The sequence below is a fragment of the Musca autumnalis genome, unplaced genomic scaffold (assembly GCF_047663935.1).
Source record: "Musca autumnalis isolate F117 unplaced genomic scaffold, ASM4766393v1 scaffold_2, whole genome shotgun sequence".
NCBI lineage: Eukaryota > Metazoa > Arthropoda > Insecta > Diptera > Muscidae > Musca > Musca autumnalis.
Window position 1 is genome coordinate 12,036,545 of NW_027411755.1, and position 19,052 is coordinate 12,055,596.

The 19,052-nt window shown below is 37.0% G+C and overlaps 1 protein-coding gene across 1 annotated transcript; it reads right to left on the reverse strand.

Annotated features, from left to right (window-relative positions):
• Positions 1-922: 922 nt before the first annotated feature.
• On the reverse strand, positions 923-18,628 carry rost (rolling stone). Its single transcript, XM_073965091.1, has 4 exons — positions 17,926-18,628; positions 3,829-4,180; positions 2,118-2,301; positions 923-2,045 (listed from the first exon to the last, which is right to left on the reverse strand). The coding sequence occupies exons 1-4, from the start codon at positions 18,025-18,027 to the stop codon at positions 1,856-1,858; spliced, it is 828 nt and encodes a 275-aa protein (XP_073821192.1). The 5' UTR covers positions 18,028-18,628; the 3' UTR covers positions 923-1,855.
• Positions 18,629-19,052: the final 424 nt, after the last annotated feature.

Consider the following 19,052-nt stretch of genomic DNA (forward strand, 5'->3'; position numbering starts at 1 on the left):
CAACGAGCTGAAGGTCGTCTTTATAGACAACGAGCTGAAGGTCGTCTTTATAGACAACGAGCTGAAGGTCGTCTTTATAGACGAGCTGAAGGTCGTCTTATAGACAACGAGCTGAAGGTCGTCTTTATAGACAACGAGCTGAAGGTCGTCTTTATAGACAACGAGCTGAAGGTCGTCTTTATAGATGAGCTGTAGATCGTCTTTATAGACGAGCTGTAGATCGTCTTTATAGATGAGCTGTAGATCGTCTTTATAGACGAGCTGTAGATCGTCTTTATAGACTAGCTGTAGATCCTTTTTATAGATGAGCTGTAGGTCGTCTTTATAGATCGTCTTTATAGACGAGCTGTAGATCGTCTTTATGGACGAGCTGTAGATCGTCTTTATAGACGAGCTGTAGATCGTCTTTATAGACGAGCTGTAGATCCTTTTTATAGATGAGCTGTAGGTCGTCTTTATAGACGAGCTGTAGATCGGCTTTATAGACGAGCTGTAGATCGGCTTTATAGACGAGCGGTAGGTCGTCTTTATAGACTAGCTGTAGTTCGTCTTTATAGACGAGCTGTAGGTAGTCTTTATAGACGAGCTGTAGGTCGTCTTTATAGACGAGCTGTAGGTCGTCTTTATAGACGAGCTGTAGATCGTCTTTATAGACGAGCTGTAGATCGTCTTTATAGACGAGCTGTAGATCGTCTTTATAGACGAGCTGTAGATCGTCTAAAGGTCGTCTATAAAGAAAAAGTACATTGTTTCGATCGTTGTGAGAATGCCTTAAACCGTTTTTTAAGGACCAACCAAAAGGAATTCTTTACCAATGGCTATAAAGGAACATTTATCAGCGACCATGTAGAAGTCTCGATAGGTGACTACTTTGTTGATGATTGGTAACCACATTCTTGTTTTTTTGGAGTTTACTAAAAACTTTCTTTCGCTTGTTTTGTTTTGTTTATTTTATTTTATATAAATATATAAGGAACACAAAAAAGAATTTTTCTTCTATTTATTTGCAACAACTACAACTATGGCTATAATTAAAACTAGTTTACATGCATTTCGTTATATCGACATTGTAATACTTAATGGACTTGGTAAAACCTGAAACAATAAAAAATTACCACATTCTTTGGAATCTCTTTATAAAAGGAGATATGTGTCTTTTACAGCGAAAAACGTTTATAATGAACCGGCAGTTCTATTCCGTTATGTGTATATTTCATTATAAAACTTTATGTTCATTATAGCCGTATTTCACTGTATAAAAAATTGATTTAATACTTATATATAATTTGCCTATAATTATAACTTAACTCATAGCTTTTATCATTAATGTCTTTATCTCTTATATGGAAAATTAAAAAAAAAAAAAACCTGTGAGAATGTGTGTGTGTGTTACTAATACTTTCCATATGAAATCTTAAACTAAAATACATTCTTAGAGAAGTAATGGATGGATAATTGAAAGTTTTGAAATTATGGAAATGTATGGACGCAAAGTAAAAGGGGAAAAGCCAACTGCTTGTGGTAGGAGAATCCTACTGTTCATTTCTGCTAAAGACAACGATTTCCTTGTGATAACCCTTGCGAGATCACTTTATTACTTTATCAATGCCCTCCGACTTTTTTACTGATGGCAAGATAGTAATCTCAAAAGAAAGTCTTTTTAGTGGAGCCGTTTAAAAAATGAACAGTATGGCTGCAGTTGACACCTTCCACTTTTCGGAAAACCGGCATTGTCTTCACAAACTAAATTCGTTCCTAATCATAGTGCCAGTCTTCAAGTCGTTAGAATCGAAATGATATTGCTTAAAATAATGGTACTGCCAAGAAAAGTCTCTGCTTCTTCTTCTTCTTTTGCTTAAATCAAACCCACACAATGTGGTGACCAAACAGCACTAAATGACCGCTGAAGAAATCTCTTAAATTTATACAGGACATAGAGGAGAAGACAATAAATGCAATAAAGACCAAAGACACGGGCAAATGTAGCGAGTCCAAGGCTTGGCGTTGACCAATCCAGAAGTGGGTACACATAATGATGGCCGTAACTGTAAATGACATAATATCGATCCATTAAAAGCTGTGCAAAATTTAAAAATCAAATTAAAACGCATACTCACTCATCTGTTCCACCACAAAAGTAATAGACCACGGTAAATAGGCAGAAGACTATGGGTAGCAGCATGGCATAAATTGTGTGCAGCACTCGTACCGGAAATGCAACAATCAGAAAATCCACAAGCATAAAGACAGAATTCAGGCAGTGGGTGACGAAGCTCAAGGCAGGAAAACGATTGGGTTTATCTGCAAAAGGAAAAAGAACATTAAAAATAGAAAGCTTTCATAAATGACTTCTATAAAAGAAAAGGCATTTGTAGAAGGCTTCTACAGAATCGAAGGCCTTTGTAGGAGGCTTCTATAGAATAGAGGGTCTCCGTAGAAGGCTTCTATAGGTTAGAAAGCATTAGTAGAAGGCTTCTATATTATAGAAGGCCTCCGTAGGAGACTTCTATTAAATATATATAACCTTCCTAGGCTTCTATAGAATAGAATGTTTCCGTAAGAGGCCTCCGTAGGAGGCTATAAGGACGACCTACAGCTCGTCTATAAAGACGACCTACAGCTCGTCTATAAAGACGACCTACAGCTCGTCTATAAAGACGACCTACAGCTCGTCTATAAAGACGACCTACAGCTCGTCTATAAAGACGACCTACAGCTCGTCTATAAAGACGACCTACAGCTCGTCTATAAAGACGACCTACAGCTCGTCTATAAAGACGACCTACAGCTCGTCTATAAAGACGACCTACAGCTCGTCTATAAAGACGACCTACAGCTCGTCTATAAAGACGACCTACAGCTCGTCTATAAAGACGACCTACAGCTCGTCTATAAAGACGACCTACAGCTCGTCTATAAAGACGACCTACAGCTCGTCTATAAAGACGACCTACAGCTCGTCTATAAAGACGACCTACAGCTCGTCTATAAAGACGACCTACAGCTCGTCTATAAAGACGACCTACAGCTCGTCTATAAAGACGACCTACAGCTCGTCTATAAAGACGACCTACAGCTCGTCTATAAAGACGACCTACAGCTCGTCTATAAAGACGACCTACAGCTCGTCTATAAAGACGACCTACAGCTCGTCTATAAAGACGACCTACAGCTCGTCTATAAAGACGACCTACAGCTCGTCTATAAAGACGACCTACAGCTCGTCTATAAAGACGACCTACAGCTCGTCTATAAAGACGACCTACAGCTCGTCTATAAAGACGACCTACAGCTCGTCTATAAAGACGACCTACAGCTCGTCTATAAAGACGACCTACAGCTCGTCTATAAAGAGGACCTACAGGTCGTCTATAAAGACGACCTAATGCTGGTCTGTAAAGTCGACCTAAAGCTGGTCTATAAAGACGACCTAAAGCTCGTCGATAAAGACGACCTAAAGCTTGTCTATAAAGACGACCTAAAGCTCGTCGATAAAGACGACCTAAAGCTCGTCGATAAAGACGACCTAAAGCTTATCTATAAAGACGACCTAAAGCTCGTCTATAAAGACGACCTAAAGCTCGGCTATAAAGACGACCTTGAGCTCTTCAGCTCGTCTATAAAGACGACCTACAGCTCGTCTATAAAGACAACCTACAGCTCGTCTATAAAGACGACCAACAGCTCGCCTATAAAGACGACGTTGGGCTCGTCTATAAAGACAACGTTGAGCTCGTCTATAAAGACGACCTTGAGCTCATCCCTAAAGACTCCATTTACTTAGTCCATCAAAACTTCATACAATCTACAGTGGTCTTGTATACTTACTCATTTTTCCATGTAAAAATATCCAATATATTGTCGTGATGATCAATGCCAGCGGCAGCGAAATATCATGTAACAGCCAATAGAATTTGATGATAGTTGGTGTTTTCTTCAGTTGGGCCACTTCATAGGCCGACGAACGGACTCCGTCTATATCAAAATACCATTGCGTAGCCAAGAGGGCAGCCAACATCTGGGTTGCCGTACAGAGCATTATGCCCCAATTTGTAAGGAATATGAAATATTTTCCCTCGGAAAATTGTAACACCAAACATGACAAGAAGACGCAGAGGAAAAATGCCGCCCATATCCATCGATACAACAAAAAGAGGAAACTTTTTTCACCGCTTTGCCACTGAAAAGAAAAGAAATGAACAAATATTTAATTAAATTTAAGAAATGTAAATGGGGTGACTGGAAGAGAGTATTTTCAACGACAAAGCATGACTCTCGGCAGACACCGGGAATTTGATGGTTAAAAGCGTTCAGAGGGTTTATAAACGACCGAAAGGGAGTCTTTATTTTAGGCTAGAAGGATGGTCTTTATAGACGATCACGACAAGGCCGTCATTGTAGACAACCAGAATAAAAAGACGAGAGCACTCCAAAAATTCTTATTGGCGTCCTAACGTGCTAAAGTGTGTGCAGATTTTTATTACTTTCAAATTAAGTGCTTTAAAATTGACTCACCCACCCACAACCCTGCCAGTCTAATTTGTTTAGAATCCATCTTTAGCATTGTAATTGATAACAACAGTGTGTCAAAATATTCGACCCAATTCTAATTAATTTGGGTTTTTATTTGTCGGCTTCTTTTCGTGTCTTTTGCCCATAAAAACAACGCCTAACACTAAACGTTCGTTCCTTTAATGTTAGAACGTGACAAAAGTACAATAGCGGAAATATGTTTATTATTATTTTGGCAATGGTAGATAGAGTGTGAGTGTCCAATGGAATATACATTCATATAGATATGTAAATGATATAGTCATTGTAAAGTTTAACATAAGGGTGGGACTTTTTATTAAATAATATCTCGAATCTCGTGCTTCTTCCTTCTGTTACGTTGGCGGTATACATTGTAATTGGGTCCAAACTTACTTTTTCCAGGGTCAATGTAAGGCCCGTATTTTTAAGATTTTTTCGAGGCTCCATTTATGTCGTGAATTTTTTAAGAATTTTTTTCGAGGCTCCATTTAAGGCGTGGATTTTTTAAGAATTTTTTTTCGGGGCTACATTTAAGGCGTGGATTTTTTAAGAATTTTTTTCGAAGCTCTATTTAAGACATGGATGTTTTAAGAATTTTTTTCGAGGCTCTATTTAAGACGTGGATTTTTTAAGAATTTTTTCCAGGCTCTATTTAAGGCGTGGATTTTTTTAATAATTTTTTCCAGGCTCTATTTAAGGCGTGGATTTTTTTAATAATTTTTTCCAGGCTCTATTTAAGGCGTGGATTTTTTTAATAATTTTTTTCAGGCTCTATTTAAGGCGTGGATTTTTTTAATAATTTTTTCCAGGCTCTATTTAAGGCGTGGATTTTTTTAATAATTTTTTCCAGGCTCTATTTAAGGCGTGGATTTTTTTAATAATTTTTTCCAGGCTCTATTTAAGGCGTGGATTTTTTTAATAATTTTTTCCAGGCTCTATTTAAGGCGTGGATTTTTTTAATAATTTTTTCCAGGCTCTATTTAAGGCGTGGATTTTTTTAATAATTTTTTCCAGGCTCTATTTAAGGCGTGGATTTTTAAATGTTTTTTTTTTCGAGGCTCTATTTAAGGCGTGGATTTTTAAAGAATTTGTTTCGAGGCTCTATTTAAGACGTGGATTTTTAAAGAATTTTTTTTCGAGGCTCTATTTAAGGCGTGAATTTTGAAAGAATTTTTTTGAGGCTCTATTTAAGGCGTGGATTTTTAAAGAATTTTTTTCGAGGCTCTATTTAAGGCGTGGATTTTTAAATGTTTTTTTTTTTCGAGGCTCTATTTAAGGCGTGGATTTTTAAAGAATTTTTTTCGAGGCTCTATTTAAGGCGTGGATTTTTAAAGAATTTTTTTCGAGGCTCTATTTAAGGCGTGGATTTTTAAAGAATTTTTTTCGAGGCTCTATTTAAGGCGTGGATTTTTAAAGAATTTTTTTCGAGGCTCTATTTAAGGCGTGGATTTTTAAAGAATTTTTTTCGAGGCTCTATTTAAGGCGTGGATTTTTAAAGAATTTTTTTCGAGGCTCTATTTAAGGCGTGGATTTTTAAAGAATTTTTTTCGAGGCTCTATTTAAGGCGTGGATTTTTAAAGAATTTTTTTCGAGGCTCTATTTAAGGCGTGGATTTTTAAAGAATTTTTTTCGAGGCTCTATTTAAGGCGTGGATTTTTTAAGAATTTTTTTCGAGGCTCTATTTAAGGCGTGGATTTTTTAAGCATTGTTTTCGAGGCTCTATTTAAGGCGTGGATTTTTTAAGAATTTTTTTCGAGGCCCTATTTAAGGCGTGGGTTTTTTAATAATTTTTTCGAGGCTCTATTTAAGGCGTGGATCTTTTAAGAATTTTTTTCGAGGCTCTATTTAAGGCTTGGATTTTTAAAGAATTTTTTTCGAGGCTCTATTTAAGGCGTGGATTTTTTAATAATTTTTTTCGAGGCTCTATTTAAGGCGTGGATTTTTTAATAATTTTTTTCGAGCCTCTATTTAAGGCGTGGATTTTTAAAGAATTTTTTTCGAGCCTCTATTTAAGGCGTGGATTTTTAAAGAATTTTTTTCGAGGCTCTATTTAAGGCGTGGATTTTTAAAGAATTTTTTTCGAGGCTCTATTTAAGGATTTGTTAATAATTTTTTCCGAGGCTCTTTTTAAGACGTGGATTTTTTAAGAATTTTTTTCAAGACTCTAGTATTTCAGTGAGACGAAAATTAAGTTTTTAAAGCGATTGATGTAAAGAAATTTTGACAAAATGTCTTAATTCTCAAAATTAACCCTCTGATAATGCGAACCATCCTTATATACACAATTTGGGTATTTTGCCTCTATAATATTGTGCAAAAAAACACATGTTTTTTACAACCAAGTTCAAGTACGATGATGACAAACATCCACATACATATGTACTGCGAATAATTTAAGTGTGCCAAAGAACAGTTGTGTCAGGCGAATATGTGTGTAAGTACCGGCGAGGGGTACCACACACTTGATTATAATTAATTTTTGAGCAGACAATTTAATGGTCGGCCGGTCAGTGGGTCCAACAAACAAGTTCATTTCGTTGATAATTATGATGACGTATTAATTCGTTTAGATGACTTATCATGTTGTGGGAATGTTCTACACCAACATACTTATGTACATACATATGTACACACAAGCATATTCGTACATACAATCAATGGTATGCAAAAATATATACTATGTTTAAGTATGGCATAAAGAAAGTACAGTGTGTTCAGAAAGGTGATACATTTTTGTCTAAAGGTGATACGATTTGACCGTTATTTTTAGCTCAAAATTTTACAAAAATGTAAAATAAATACTTTAAAGTCTAATTAATAAAAATAGTTTGATTAAAATAATGAGTTTTTAGTGATTTTAGGCATGGCTTTAAGTGCGTACATTTGTGTCATGCCGGCATTTGGGTAATAGTTGCCGACTATAGCACCAACTAATTTATTTAAGCAATATATTTACAATTTCCTACTTTTATGATGTACAATTATTTGGAATATGAACTAATACTGTAGATACTATTGACCTTTCAAATTATTTAGTTTATGTTAAAAACAAATCTAAAACGAACAATTTTAAGTGAATTCCAAATGTTAACAAAATCTTTATTTTAATTACTTTTTAAAAGCAATATCATTAAAATTATGCTCTTTGTTATTTAAAATAATAAAAAAGAACATTTATATACTAAAATACAAGGTGCCGACATGTGACGCCGACTATTGGAAAATGGTGCCGACTACTAGCAAAAAAGCACTATTTGAACCAATTCGCAAATATCACAAGTTTTAAAATAAATAATTCAACATTTCTTTATGTCATCTTAAAGTAAACTAAATTCATTCGTTATTCATTCATTCATTTCGTTACAATTGGCCAAAATGTCTCGGAATGGCGATGGATTGAAGTTAGGTAAACTCTAAATATGCCGAGAAAGTGATTCATGGGTAACATGACGTTTGTCCACTTACACTTATCGCTGTGGATTTATTTGGAATTGCACAGCCCCCTTTTTTGTATTTAATTTGCAATGAAAGTAATTTTTTTATTTCTGCGAAATAACCACAGCATCTACGTGAAATGAAATGTATTCTATTAATAAAAAAATTAAAATAGGCGGCATGTATTTGGCTTTGCCTCCTTAGATTCACACAAAAATCTAAATTACATTGTTGGTGTCGAAAGCGGTGACACCATCCATCAACATCAACAACCTCATCGTGGTCGTGTATTTTTCTCACTGATTGAAGATGTCAAATGTCAAAATGTTTACACATTGTTCTTCTTCTACTTCAGTATCAGCTACAAATAGGCGAATGACAATCAATCGATCCATTCAGTCCTCCATTGATCGATAACAATTGAAATGAAATACGAGCCTACTTGGGGCTTGTGGGCAACCATTTATGTACCTACAAGCTTATAAACGGTATCAAATTTCCCAGTAAACCCCTCACGCCGTTCGAGTGTGTATTGTTGTGCGAAGAATAATTGCTAAATGACAAATTTCTTTTGTAAACAAAAATGATGAGAAAATGAATAGTTTTATTATTATTTTTTTTATTTATAAGAAAGTGACTTATTTCACACGTTTAAACATACGCAAATTATGGAACTGCATTTCACCTAGAACGCACACAATATACAAATAACGCATTATTTCCGCATCTATAGCCCCGAAGTAAACATTTACGTTGATGATGATTTTAAACAGCTCCAACTTAATTCTAGATATTAATTTTTAATTTTTGTGTTATAACCTCGAAGTTGTTGTACAAATAATTCAGACATTTCGAGGAAAAATAGCTGCGGCCACAGTTTGTGAATAGTTAAGTGAATTTGCCTTTAACTTTGTAGTTAGTCGGAAGCTAAAAAAACATCTCGTCTTCAGATTCGACCTAGAAGACCTAGTGACAATTTGTACAACACCTAACATTTTCAACATCAGTCTTATCTCCCGTCATGCCTCAATTGAAGGCAAGGACTATAAGGCGATAGAAATATTTTATTTAACATTAAAAATTTCCTTGGGAAAATAATCGATAAAAAGTCAGTTATGTTTACAAAAACGCTAGTTTTAAATTAACTTTAAATCAGTGTCTGTCCCTACAGGAAGGAATAACACGGAATACTCTTAGTTTGTGTAATTTTTTCACCATAGGAACGGCAATATTTCCCGGAGAGTCGGGCAATGGATCTGTTCCATTTGCCAGATCCGCATGAACCACTATGTAGGGAATTGGTACACTTTCGAAGCTGCTCAGGTCTTAGTGGCCTTGTGGACTACTGTGATAGGAGTTATATTGCTGCGCCAGGACATTTCACAGCGTGTCTCCTACTTTGTCGTTGTCAGAATACGAGACACACTCGCAGTCTTCCCAACAACAGCAAACGCAGCATCTTACTCTCGATAAATTGTAACGGTCTCAGCAACAGCCTAAGCAGCATCTTCCACCCATTTTGTTGTTGTCGATGTGTCCTGGCGACAATGGGATAGGCAATATATCCCGGTATGTCGGCTCCGAGCTTTTTCGGTCCGTGGCAGTATAGAGAAGAAACCCGGGAAATGAAACCCGGGACGCGGTTTGCGAGATCCGCATGAACCACATGTAAACTTCGGTGATATCTGATGGATGGATCTATTTACAGGCTGCTCAGATCTTAATGCCCTTCGGGACTCACAGCGTGTCTCCAACTTCGTTTTTGTCAGAATGCGAGACACCGTCGCAGTCACCCCAACAACAGCAAACGCAGCATCTTACTCTCCATACTACCTGAGTACTACAGTGTCTTTCAAGCGGCAATAAAGGAGGCCTGTACTGAACTATTACAGCATCACACAGCAAACTCAATAGGAATCTTTGTCGACAGTCAAGCGGCGCTCCTTGCAATAAAATCTAACTCCGTCATATCAAAGCTAGTGAAGGATTGTAGAGAAGAACTTGCTAAACTAGGGCGTCTGTCAAGAGTAGTTCTCACTTGGATCCCGGGCCATAAGGGACTTGTTGGGAACGAAAAAGCAGACGAGTTAGCCAGAGCAGGATCCGCATCTAACGAACTCCCAAAGGCGTCAGTCGCAATACCAATGGGAGTGGTTAAAGGGGATATCTTCAAATACTATCTATCACTGGCTGAAAATAGATGGGACAAAACGGTAACATGCAAGATATCAAAATCAACATGGCCTCACTACAACGCCAAACGCACTAATTTCGTCATCAATCAAACTCGATGGAACCTTGCAAGACTTATTGCAGTGTTAGCCGGTCACTGAGCAATTGGTAACCATGCAAAACGCTTAAATCTACCACACAATGACCATTGCCGTAAGTGGGAATGAAGAAGAGGAGGAAACTGTTGAGCACCTCCTCTGTTTCTGCCCTGCACAAATGCAACGACGATTTAAAGCTTTTGGACAACCGTTCCTTCATGATATCACAGAGATAACAGAAGTAGGTCTGGGAGACTTTCTGCGATTCCTAAATTCATCAGGCTGGATTTAATTGCCAACACGCAACAACGATATAGCAATCTCTGAACGAGTGGTGTGGTTTTCAAAACGGTATCTCTTACATACTAATTGAGGCTATAAAGTATAGCCACAACCAACCAACCAACCTACTCTCCATAAATTGTAACGGTCTCGCAACAAAGTCAACGAAATTCTAGAAACAAAATCAAGTCACCTGTAGCTTGCAACGTTGTTGATGGTTACAACCTTCTGCGGAAGCGGTGGAGAAGGACTAGCCATACATGGAATTGAGTGAAGGACTGCCTAGATTGAGTTGCTTAATGTATAACATACCTGATATTAGTTCGCTTTTAGAGGGCAATAACCGTCTGGTGTTAGAGGACTTCAATGCTACCCAGAAGCTTTGACATTTCGTCCTATGCAATGACCACCAGAGTGTCGTGCGGGCCTGTGTCGCAAGCTGGGAAATGTTTTGCACGGTGACATCGGCCCGTTTCCTATAGGAAGTCAGACTTTTGCACCATCCAATGCATTGTTGAGCCCAAAACTACTCTGGTTTTTCGTGGCAGCTGACACTCGTCAGCTGCGATAGTTGGGAGATGTACTCCGAGGACCGCATTCCAGAGTTACAAGATAGAACCCCTAGGTCAACAAGCATATCTAGCATGTTTGATTATCATTAATAGGGGCGCAGCCGCAAACGCCATAAGCAACTATCGTTTGCTTATGGCATTTGCGACTGTGTCCCTATGAACAATATTCAAACCTGTTTGATATGCTTGTTGACCTAGAGGTTCTATCTTGAAACTCTGGACCTCTAATTTTGGATCATGAAGATCCCTCTTGACCTGCCTGAGTGGGCGGGGCCTATCCACCATATTATGGTGATTGGGATGGCTCTCACCTTAACCTCAGAGCAAGTACTGCAAAGAAAGCATATCATTGTGTTGCTAATTGGAAGAATTTTTGCCTGCTCATCCACGGAAGACATGAGGAAGCACCCTGTTACTGTTCTCAGGGCGGTATTCTTTCATGTTTGAATATCTTTACATCTCGTTGTACTTACATTCGCGGGCCAAACTGGCACTCAACAAGGTTTCTTTATCTGCACACAAGTGCTGCCGTCTAGGGACTTGAGGACCTTGTTCCTACATTTCAGCTTGTCAAAGATAGATGTGCCATGCGCGGACGACGCGGACATGCTGTCGAATGTGCCCACTACAATTTTGGGGTACCATCGACATGATATTCAACTTTTTTCTCACCTCTGCCGTCCATGTGGTGAACAGAGTGGCCGTATATTTAGTGGCGGATATTTGCATATTCCTCGCGTGGGAAAAGACTGGTAAGATCTGTCAAATATGAGTTCAGACCTTCACAAATGACATCAGGTACAATCAATCAGATTGTACAATCAACCGGTTGAACAGTTCCGGAGGTATAACCCCAGCTTGGGGAACTCTCTGTTTCACTTTACGGGGCTTGGATTTCTTATTTTTGAATTCCACGTACGACTGTCGTAAACACATATCGCTCATTTACTCAATGAGTGGCATAACTCAAAAAATGCCTTTTCTGAGTTAGCAATTTATATTTTTTCTAAGACTTCTACTTTATCTTGTGTCAAATTTTTATTCTGATACCTCTAAAACTCATCGAGTTTACAACTCATTTACTACTGGTTTGTCTTATTCAACAAACAAGTTTTTTGAGCACTAAAACACTTCAAATCATGCGTGATCTTGCACAGAAATTTAACACTGATATCTGGCTAGCGTTTTTCTCGAAACTCGATTTTTTGAGATGTGTCACTCTTTGAGTAATAAGCGATATAATAATTTATCCTACGTTTCAAACTTGGTCAGACGGTAGTCGGTTCGATTACATCAAGCAGCGTGAAGTGCTTGTCATAATCTTTTGATATGTCGAGTGCCAGCAGTCTATCCTATCGCATGGCTTTTTCTGATTGAGTCCTCGACTAAGTTCTGTGCTGCTTACGAAACCCAATACGTATGATCGGCAATTGGTTAGCTACTTCCGACGATGGGGAGGAGTAAAGCCTCCTAAAGTGGGACCACCGGGACCATTTTCCATTTTGGGTACGATGTGGGTAGACAGCGACAGCTCATCCAGCTGTTTAAGCGTGACCGTGAGATATCGTCAGGGTTTAACGCTTTGGATGATTTGGCGTTCCTGTTTCGCTCGTTAAGCAACCTATTGAATTCCAGTGTCAGCTTCTTAACTCTGAGGTCACTGGGGTTAGCTCGACGAAGGTCATTACGCACATTTGCTAGTCAGGTTGAGAGAATTTGGATTTTATTTTGCCGAGTCCGCCCGTCTGTCTGTATGGCTGGCTGGAGCGCGCGATAGCATTAGAACGGATCAACCGTTTTGGTTCAAAATGTGGTTCTAGTTATATTTTGTTAGATCAAGTTAGATGATGGACTGTATCGGTCTACTGCCTCGGGTACCTCACCTACAAAAGTTCAAATATGTTCGTTAACTTTAGCTATGTTCTCGTATTTTTTAATAGTAAAACTCGTAAAAGAGAGAAATAGAGAAAAATTGTTCTCACACAAAAGTCTTTTCAAAAACTTCGGGAACGCAAAAATGGTCAAAGTCGGCGTACCAGCCAATCAGACGCCGGCATCCATGTTACTATTTTTTACACGCTCAAATTTGTCGAGTAAAAAGTTTTTAAAGGGAGCCTCATTCGGCGCCATTTTTGCGAAAATGAAAACTTACGAATTGAGTATCAGATTTGGACGAAATTTTGCGTATCGTAAAATTTCTTCCAACAGTACATCAAGTTCCAACAAGGAAAACGTTCGCTTAAGTGCAGCTTAATGGCTGTTCGAGGATCTTTTCGAAATTTTTACAGACGGCACTCCTTGTCCTGCTTTATTGCGTTGGTCGTGTTCAACGCCATGCTTCCTGATATAATTTTCCAACGGACGAAATGGATGAAATGTGTTTCAGACAATTTGGAGTCGATTGGGCAATGTCCGTCCGTCTGTCTGGCTGGAGCGTACGGTAACTCTCGAACGGATAAACCGATTCGGTTCAAATTTTGGCTTTCGTAATATTTTGCCCAAACTTAGTTTAAGTTAGAAGATAGGCTATATCGGTCCACTCCTTCCGGTACCTCCCCCACAAAAGTTTGAAAATGTTCGGAAAATTTGTGCGCACGATAACTCTTGAAGGCAGTAACCTATTTGGTCCATAATTTGCAACTCGTGAAATGTCTACCAGACTTTGATGAGGTTCCAATATGGACTCAATCGGTCTACTCCTTCGGGTACCTCCCTCACAAAATTTTTGAAAAGTTCTGTTTAGGACCTGCTCTCGAATCGCTTTGATTTTTGTTGTAACAACTTGTAATCACTGCCCTCCATACAACGGTACAAGTTTCATCAGGGGCATGTCCATACTTCCTGAGAAAATAGCCTGAAATGTGCAAAAAATCCTATAACACCGTGTGTAGTGTTTGGAGCGCAGTATAACTCTCGGAGGGATCTGTCGATTTGGTCCAAAATTTGGCATTTGTAATATTTTGTCCAAACTTAGTTTAAGTTCGAAGATAAGCCATATCGGTCCACTCCTTCAGGTACCTCCCCCATAAAAGTTTAAAATTTTTCAGAAAAATTGTGCGCACGATAACCCTTAAAAGGAGTGACCAATTTGGCCCATACTTTACACATCCAAATATATCTACCAGATATAGATCAGTTTCGAATATGGACTTTGTTTGTCTACTCCTTCTGGTACCTATCACACAAAATTTCGGATAAGTTCACATTAAGACCTGCTTCCGAATCAGGGGCACATCCATACTCCTTGAGAAAACAGTCCAACAGGTATAACAAACCCCTATGGCACCATATGTCCACCCTGAGTCGATTTGGTCAAAATTTTGGCCTTTGTCATATTTTGTCCAAACTTAGTTTGAGTTCGGAGATAGGCAATACCGGTCCACAACATCCGATACTTCCCCCCCAATATTTAAAAAAATGTGACTAAAATGCTATGCACGACATCTCTTGAGCGGGCTGAGGGTATATCTCTGTCGGCAAAGCCGACTGATACTTTTTTACTTGTTTATAGTACTTTTTGGTATTAGTTGTACTTACAACACCCCCTACTAACCCATTATTTTAACAAGGGCATGTCACACTGAAGATCTAGTTATTCTATAACCACTAAAATAACTGGTTATTCTATGGCCACTAGAAGTTGAAAAATAATCTAAAAAACATATGTTCTATTTTCCGAAATTTAATTTATTTTCAATTTTAACACACGTCATATTTTTATTATATATTATTCCGCTGTATGATTTATAGTCGGATACACACTTTAAGGGCTGTTCGAGGATTGCTTTGAAATTTTCACCGACTATTAATTGTTTAATTGTCAAGTACATTGCATAAAAGCCAAATAAATCCTCATAACTGATGTTAACCCGGTAAAAAGCTCTAATGTAAACAAACATATAACACATAAACGGCTGGATCGGTACATAAGGGGCTGGCTTTCTGGCTCAAGTTTTTTTTTTTTTTTGGTAAAAAATAAAAGGCAATAGAAACCTAGTTTCAAGTTGGTTCTGCCATTCTTTATTTTTCCGCCCTGGCCAAAAATCAACTCTAACTATAACTGTTGTTGTTAAAAAAATAAAATTTTAGCTGAATCACTTTACAAGCAAAAATTAACACACATCTTAAACAAACTGTCAAAGTGATTCCGAAAATGTTTCAAATCAAAACATCGTAATAATAGGTCTGTTCGATAAGCCAAAAGTTTGTACAAATTTGTACAAACTTTTACAAAATGCTGTTCGATAACAAACTTGTTCAATAAAAGAGAAATGAGAAGTAGTTGCAGAAACTTGCAAATATTTTTATTTGCGAAGTTATCGAATAGACCTAATGAAAAAAATGTGTGTTGATGCCAAAACGTTGATTATGTTTTTTCCGGTTTTCGGTGATAATCTTCGCAATTAGCAGACCCACGCTAAAAGAAAGAATTGAAGAATTCCCTTGGCCAACATGGTTCTAAGTTATAACTTGTCGTTATACCAACAAATGTTGTGCCTTTATAAGTGATATTTTTTGAAATTTTAAGCCGGAATTTGTGGGTCTTTTTTAATTTTCCATATAATCTATTTATAGGATTTTGAACTCGTGATTTGGTGTCATTTTGTTCTACTAATACACTGTGCAACACGAAAATTATTAACCATATTCCGACACCGCAGTGTGACAGAACACCTAAAATGAGAAGACACGTGTCTCGCCGTTTTTCCCTATCTCATCAACTTTCGCGGTTATAGGCCTCCAAAGGTTTGAAGCTTTGATTTAGAAAGGGTCATTTAGTCAGCACTATATCTTCCAAACCGTTAGGAAATTTGGAATTACCTCAGAGGCAAAGTGGTAGCTCTTGTCTTGAAGAACAAAAATTGTGAACACATATAATCCATCAATCTTCATCTGCAAGGTCAAAATCGCCATGGTCAAATTTCTTTTAAAATTTTTCTCAAGTTTTGTTATACAGCTTTCAAACCGATCAAATTTGAAGCAAACAACCAACTAAAAAAAATGTACCTCAGATCTCAATAAACATCTTTCTATAATATACGAACTCTGTAAAAACGGATCTTAATGGTCAAAATAGCAAACCAATTGCGATTTTTATCCTCTTTTCTAGTATTCTGCCCCATAGATATTAAACCGTTCAAAATTCAAGAAAACCATCAACCATAATAGTGTAGCAAAGGTTTCAATAAACAACTTTCTGGAATATGCGAAAAGTCTATGAATGGTTCTTAACGGTAAAAATAGCAAAAATCTTTTGAAAATATCCAATTTTTATACTTTTTTCTCCGACTCTGGTCCAAAGATACTCAACCGCCCAAAAATTAAGGATACCGTCAACCACAAAAATGTACCTAAGATTTCAATAAACAACTTTTTAGAACATATGAAGATTCTAGGAATGATTCTTAGGGCTGAAATTCACGAACAATTAAAATTGTTTAACATCAGGTTTGGAAATAACAAACTGTTAAAAACTCAAGGAAATTTGAAAGGTTTGTTAGTTACGGACCTGAACAGGAAAGAATGATCTAAAATAATCGAATTTTGAGCTTAAAGAATCGTTCCTGGAATATTTATTAGTTCTAGTAACTTGTTTGTTGAAATCTAAGGTACATTTTTGTAGTAGACTGTATCCTTAATTTTTCGGCGGTTGAGTATATTTTTACCAGAGTCGGAGAATAAAGTATAAAAATTGGATATTTTCAAAAGGTTTTTGCTATTTTTACCATTGAGAACCGTTCATAGACATTTCGCATATTCCAGAAAGTTGTTTATTGAAGCCTTTGCTACACTATTGTGGTTGATTGTTTTCTTGAAGTTTGAACGGTTTAATATCTATGGGGCAGAATACTAGAAAAGAGGATAAAAATCACAATTGTTTTGCTATTTTGACAGTTAAGATCTGTTTATACTGAGTTCGAATATTCTAGAAAGATGTTTATTAAGATCTGAGGAACATTTTTGTAGTTGGTTGTTTGCTTCAAATTTGATCGGTTAGAAAGCTGTATAACAAAACTTGAGAAAAATTTTAAAAGAAATTTGACCATGGCGATTTTGTCCTTGCAGATGCAGTTTGATGGGTTATATGTGTTTAAAATTTTTGTTCCTTAAGAGAAGAGCTACAACTTTGCCTATGAGATAAATTCAAATTTCCTAACGGTTTGGAAGATATAGTCCTGACTAAATGACCCTTTTTACATCAAAGCCTCAAACCTTTGGAGGCCTATAACCGCGAAAGTTGATGAGATAGGGAAAAACGGCGAGACACGTGTCTTCTCATTTTTGGTGTTCTATCACACTGTGGAGTCAGAATATGGTTAATAAAACATGACTCAAAAAATTACACACAGTGATATCAGCCTTTGCGAGGTAGGTACCAAAAGGTGTTGTCCGATATAGATATTCTTGGAATTTGATGCACGTTTGGAAGAAATGGTCGATAAATTTGTAGGCCAATATTTGAAACGGTCTATTGGTGGGCGGCCAATGTCACTGCAAACATTATTTATATTGAAATTCATTTGAAATAAATATAAAACATCCTGCCCTCCTAATGTAACGGTGTTTTTACTTTATCGTTGGGAATTTTGTTTATGACACACTCTAATATACACATTAGAAGGCAATTATGCATGACAAATATGAAAAAACAAAAAGATTTTGTCTTTGGTCCCTTTTTTCAAATTGCCATTTTCGCACACATATCACACACACATACAAACATAGAAGAACACAATATTTTTCACGTTGTGCAATCAATTTTCTTTAATATTTTGAGATTTACAATTTTGTTTTGAAATAATTTTTCTTTAAAAACTGACACTATTTCATACCTGAGATCGATAAAACTCATCCAATTGATCGTGATTGAAACCGAAATTTTTCAATCTGAATTCACTCCAAAAACTATTCGAACATTTGCTGGTCAATTGCATGATAGTGGGAAGAAGTTACGGGTGTATCGATGATAAATGGACGTACGGGTTTTGAACTTGACAATATTTTCACGTTGTTAAAAAAATATCTTTTTTTATTTACTTATTTTTTTTAATTTTTGTTTTTTTTTTTTTCAAACGAAAATAAACTGAACAGATGTCTTGATTTTTCACTCAGCGCTAATTCTCACGGATTTTTCAGTTTGTTTTTCTTTTTTCTCGTTTCGACATTACAACTGCATTGCGCGTTGTGTTTAGATTAACGCGTGTCTCTTCGCGTAATTTTAAACCCAAGAATCTTCTTACAATGTTTTCGTTTCGGTATTTTGCGATCGTTTGCCAAAAATTTCTTTGGGCGGAAAAAGAAAGAACTGAAACAAAGTTTAGCTAGCCAAACAAACGAATCCGCACTGTATTTTGAGATATTTTTTGGCATCTACCGATCTGTTTGGCGATATTTGACAAAATGAGAATTTTTATGTTTGAACAAACATATTTTATATGAAACTGATCAAGTGAATGAATGTGTCGTCTTGGACACCGACGTAGACGCCTCTCAAATACGTACACCACCACCCAACCCATTGGATATCAAAAACAACAAAATAATATACTTTACACCACGACGTTGGGTTGGTTGCATTGAAAACAGAACAAATGTGTCAAATATCATTGACTAATTCAATTAAATAAAAATAAGTTCGAAGAAAACACCACCACCACAACCAAACAAGGGAGAGTTTTAAACACGAGCAAAAAAACGCGGTTTACTACGAATGATGACCCACTTGGGCGAGGAACTTAATGTTAGGGAGAAATACGTTACTAAGTGAAATTTGTTTGCTTTTGGTTTAGATACTAAGTAACGATGGACGACCATAATAGTCCTCTCAATAAAGGCAAATAAGACATCTCTGAGAAGGCCAAGCGATCTTCTCCTAAAAGATCAAACGGTATTCTCATAGAAGAAGACCAATGAAACTTCTCATAGAAGATTAATTGGAAGTTATTCTCATAAAAAGATC

Bases quoted from the DNA above. Each gene is read 5' to 3' on its own strand.
- rost (XM_073965091.1), bottom strand. From the start codon at position 18,027: ATGCAATTGACCAGCAAATGTTCGAATAGTTTTTGGAGTGAATTCAGA. The intron at 4,181-17,925 runs GTATGAAATAGT...TTTTCTTTTCAG, and splicing joins ATGAGTTTTATCGATCTCAG to TGGCAAAGCGGTGAAAAAAG. The intron at 2,046-2,117 runs GTGAGTATGCGT...TGTCATTTACAG, and splicing joins TTTTGTGGTGGAACAGATGA to TTACGGCCATCATTATGTGT.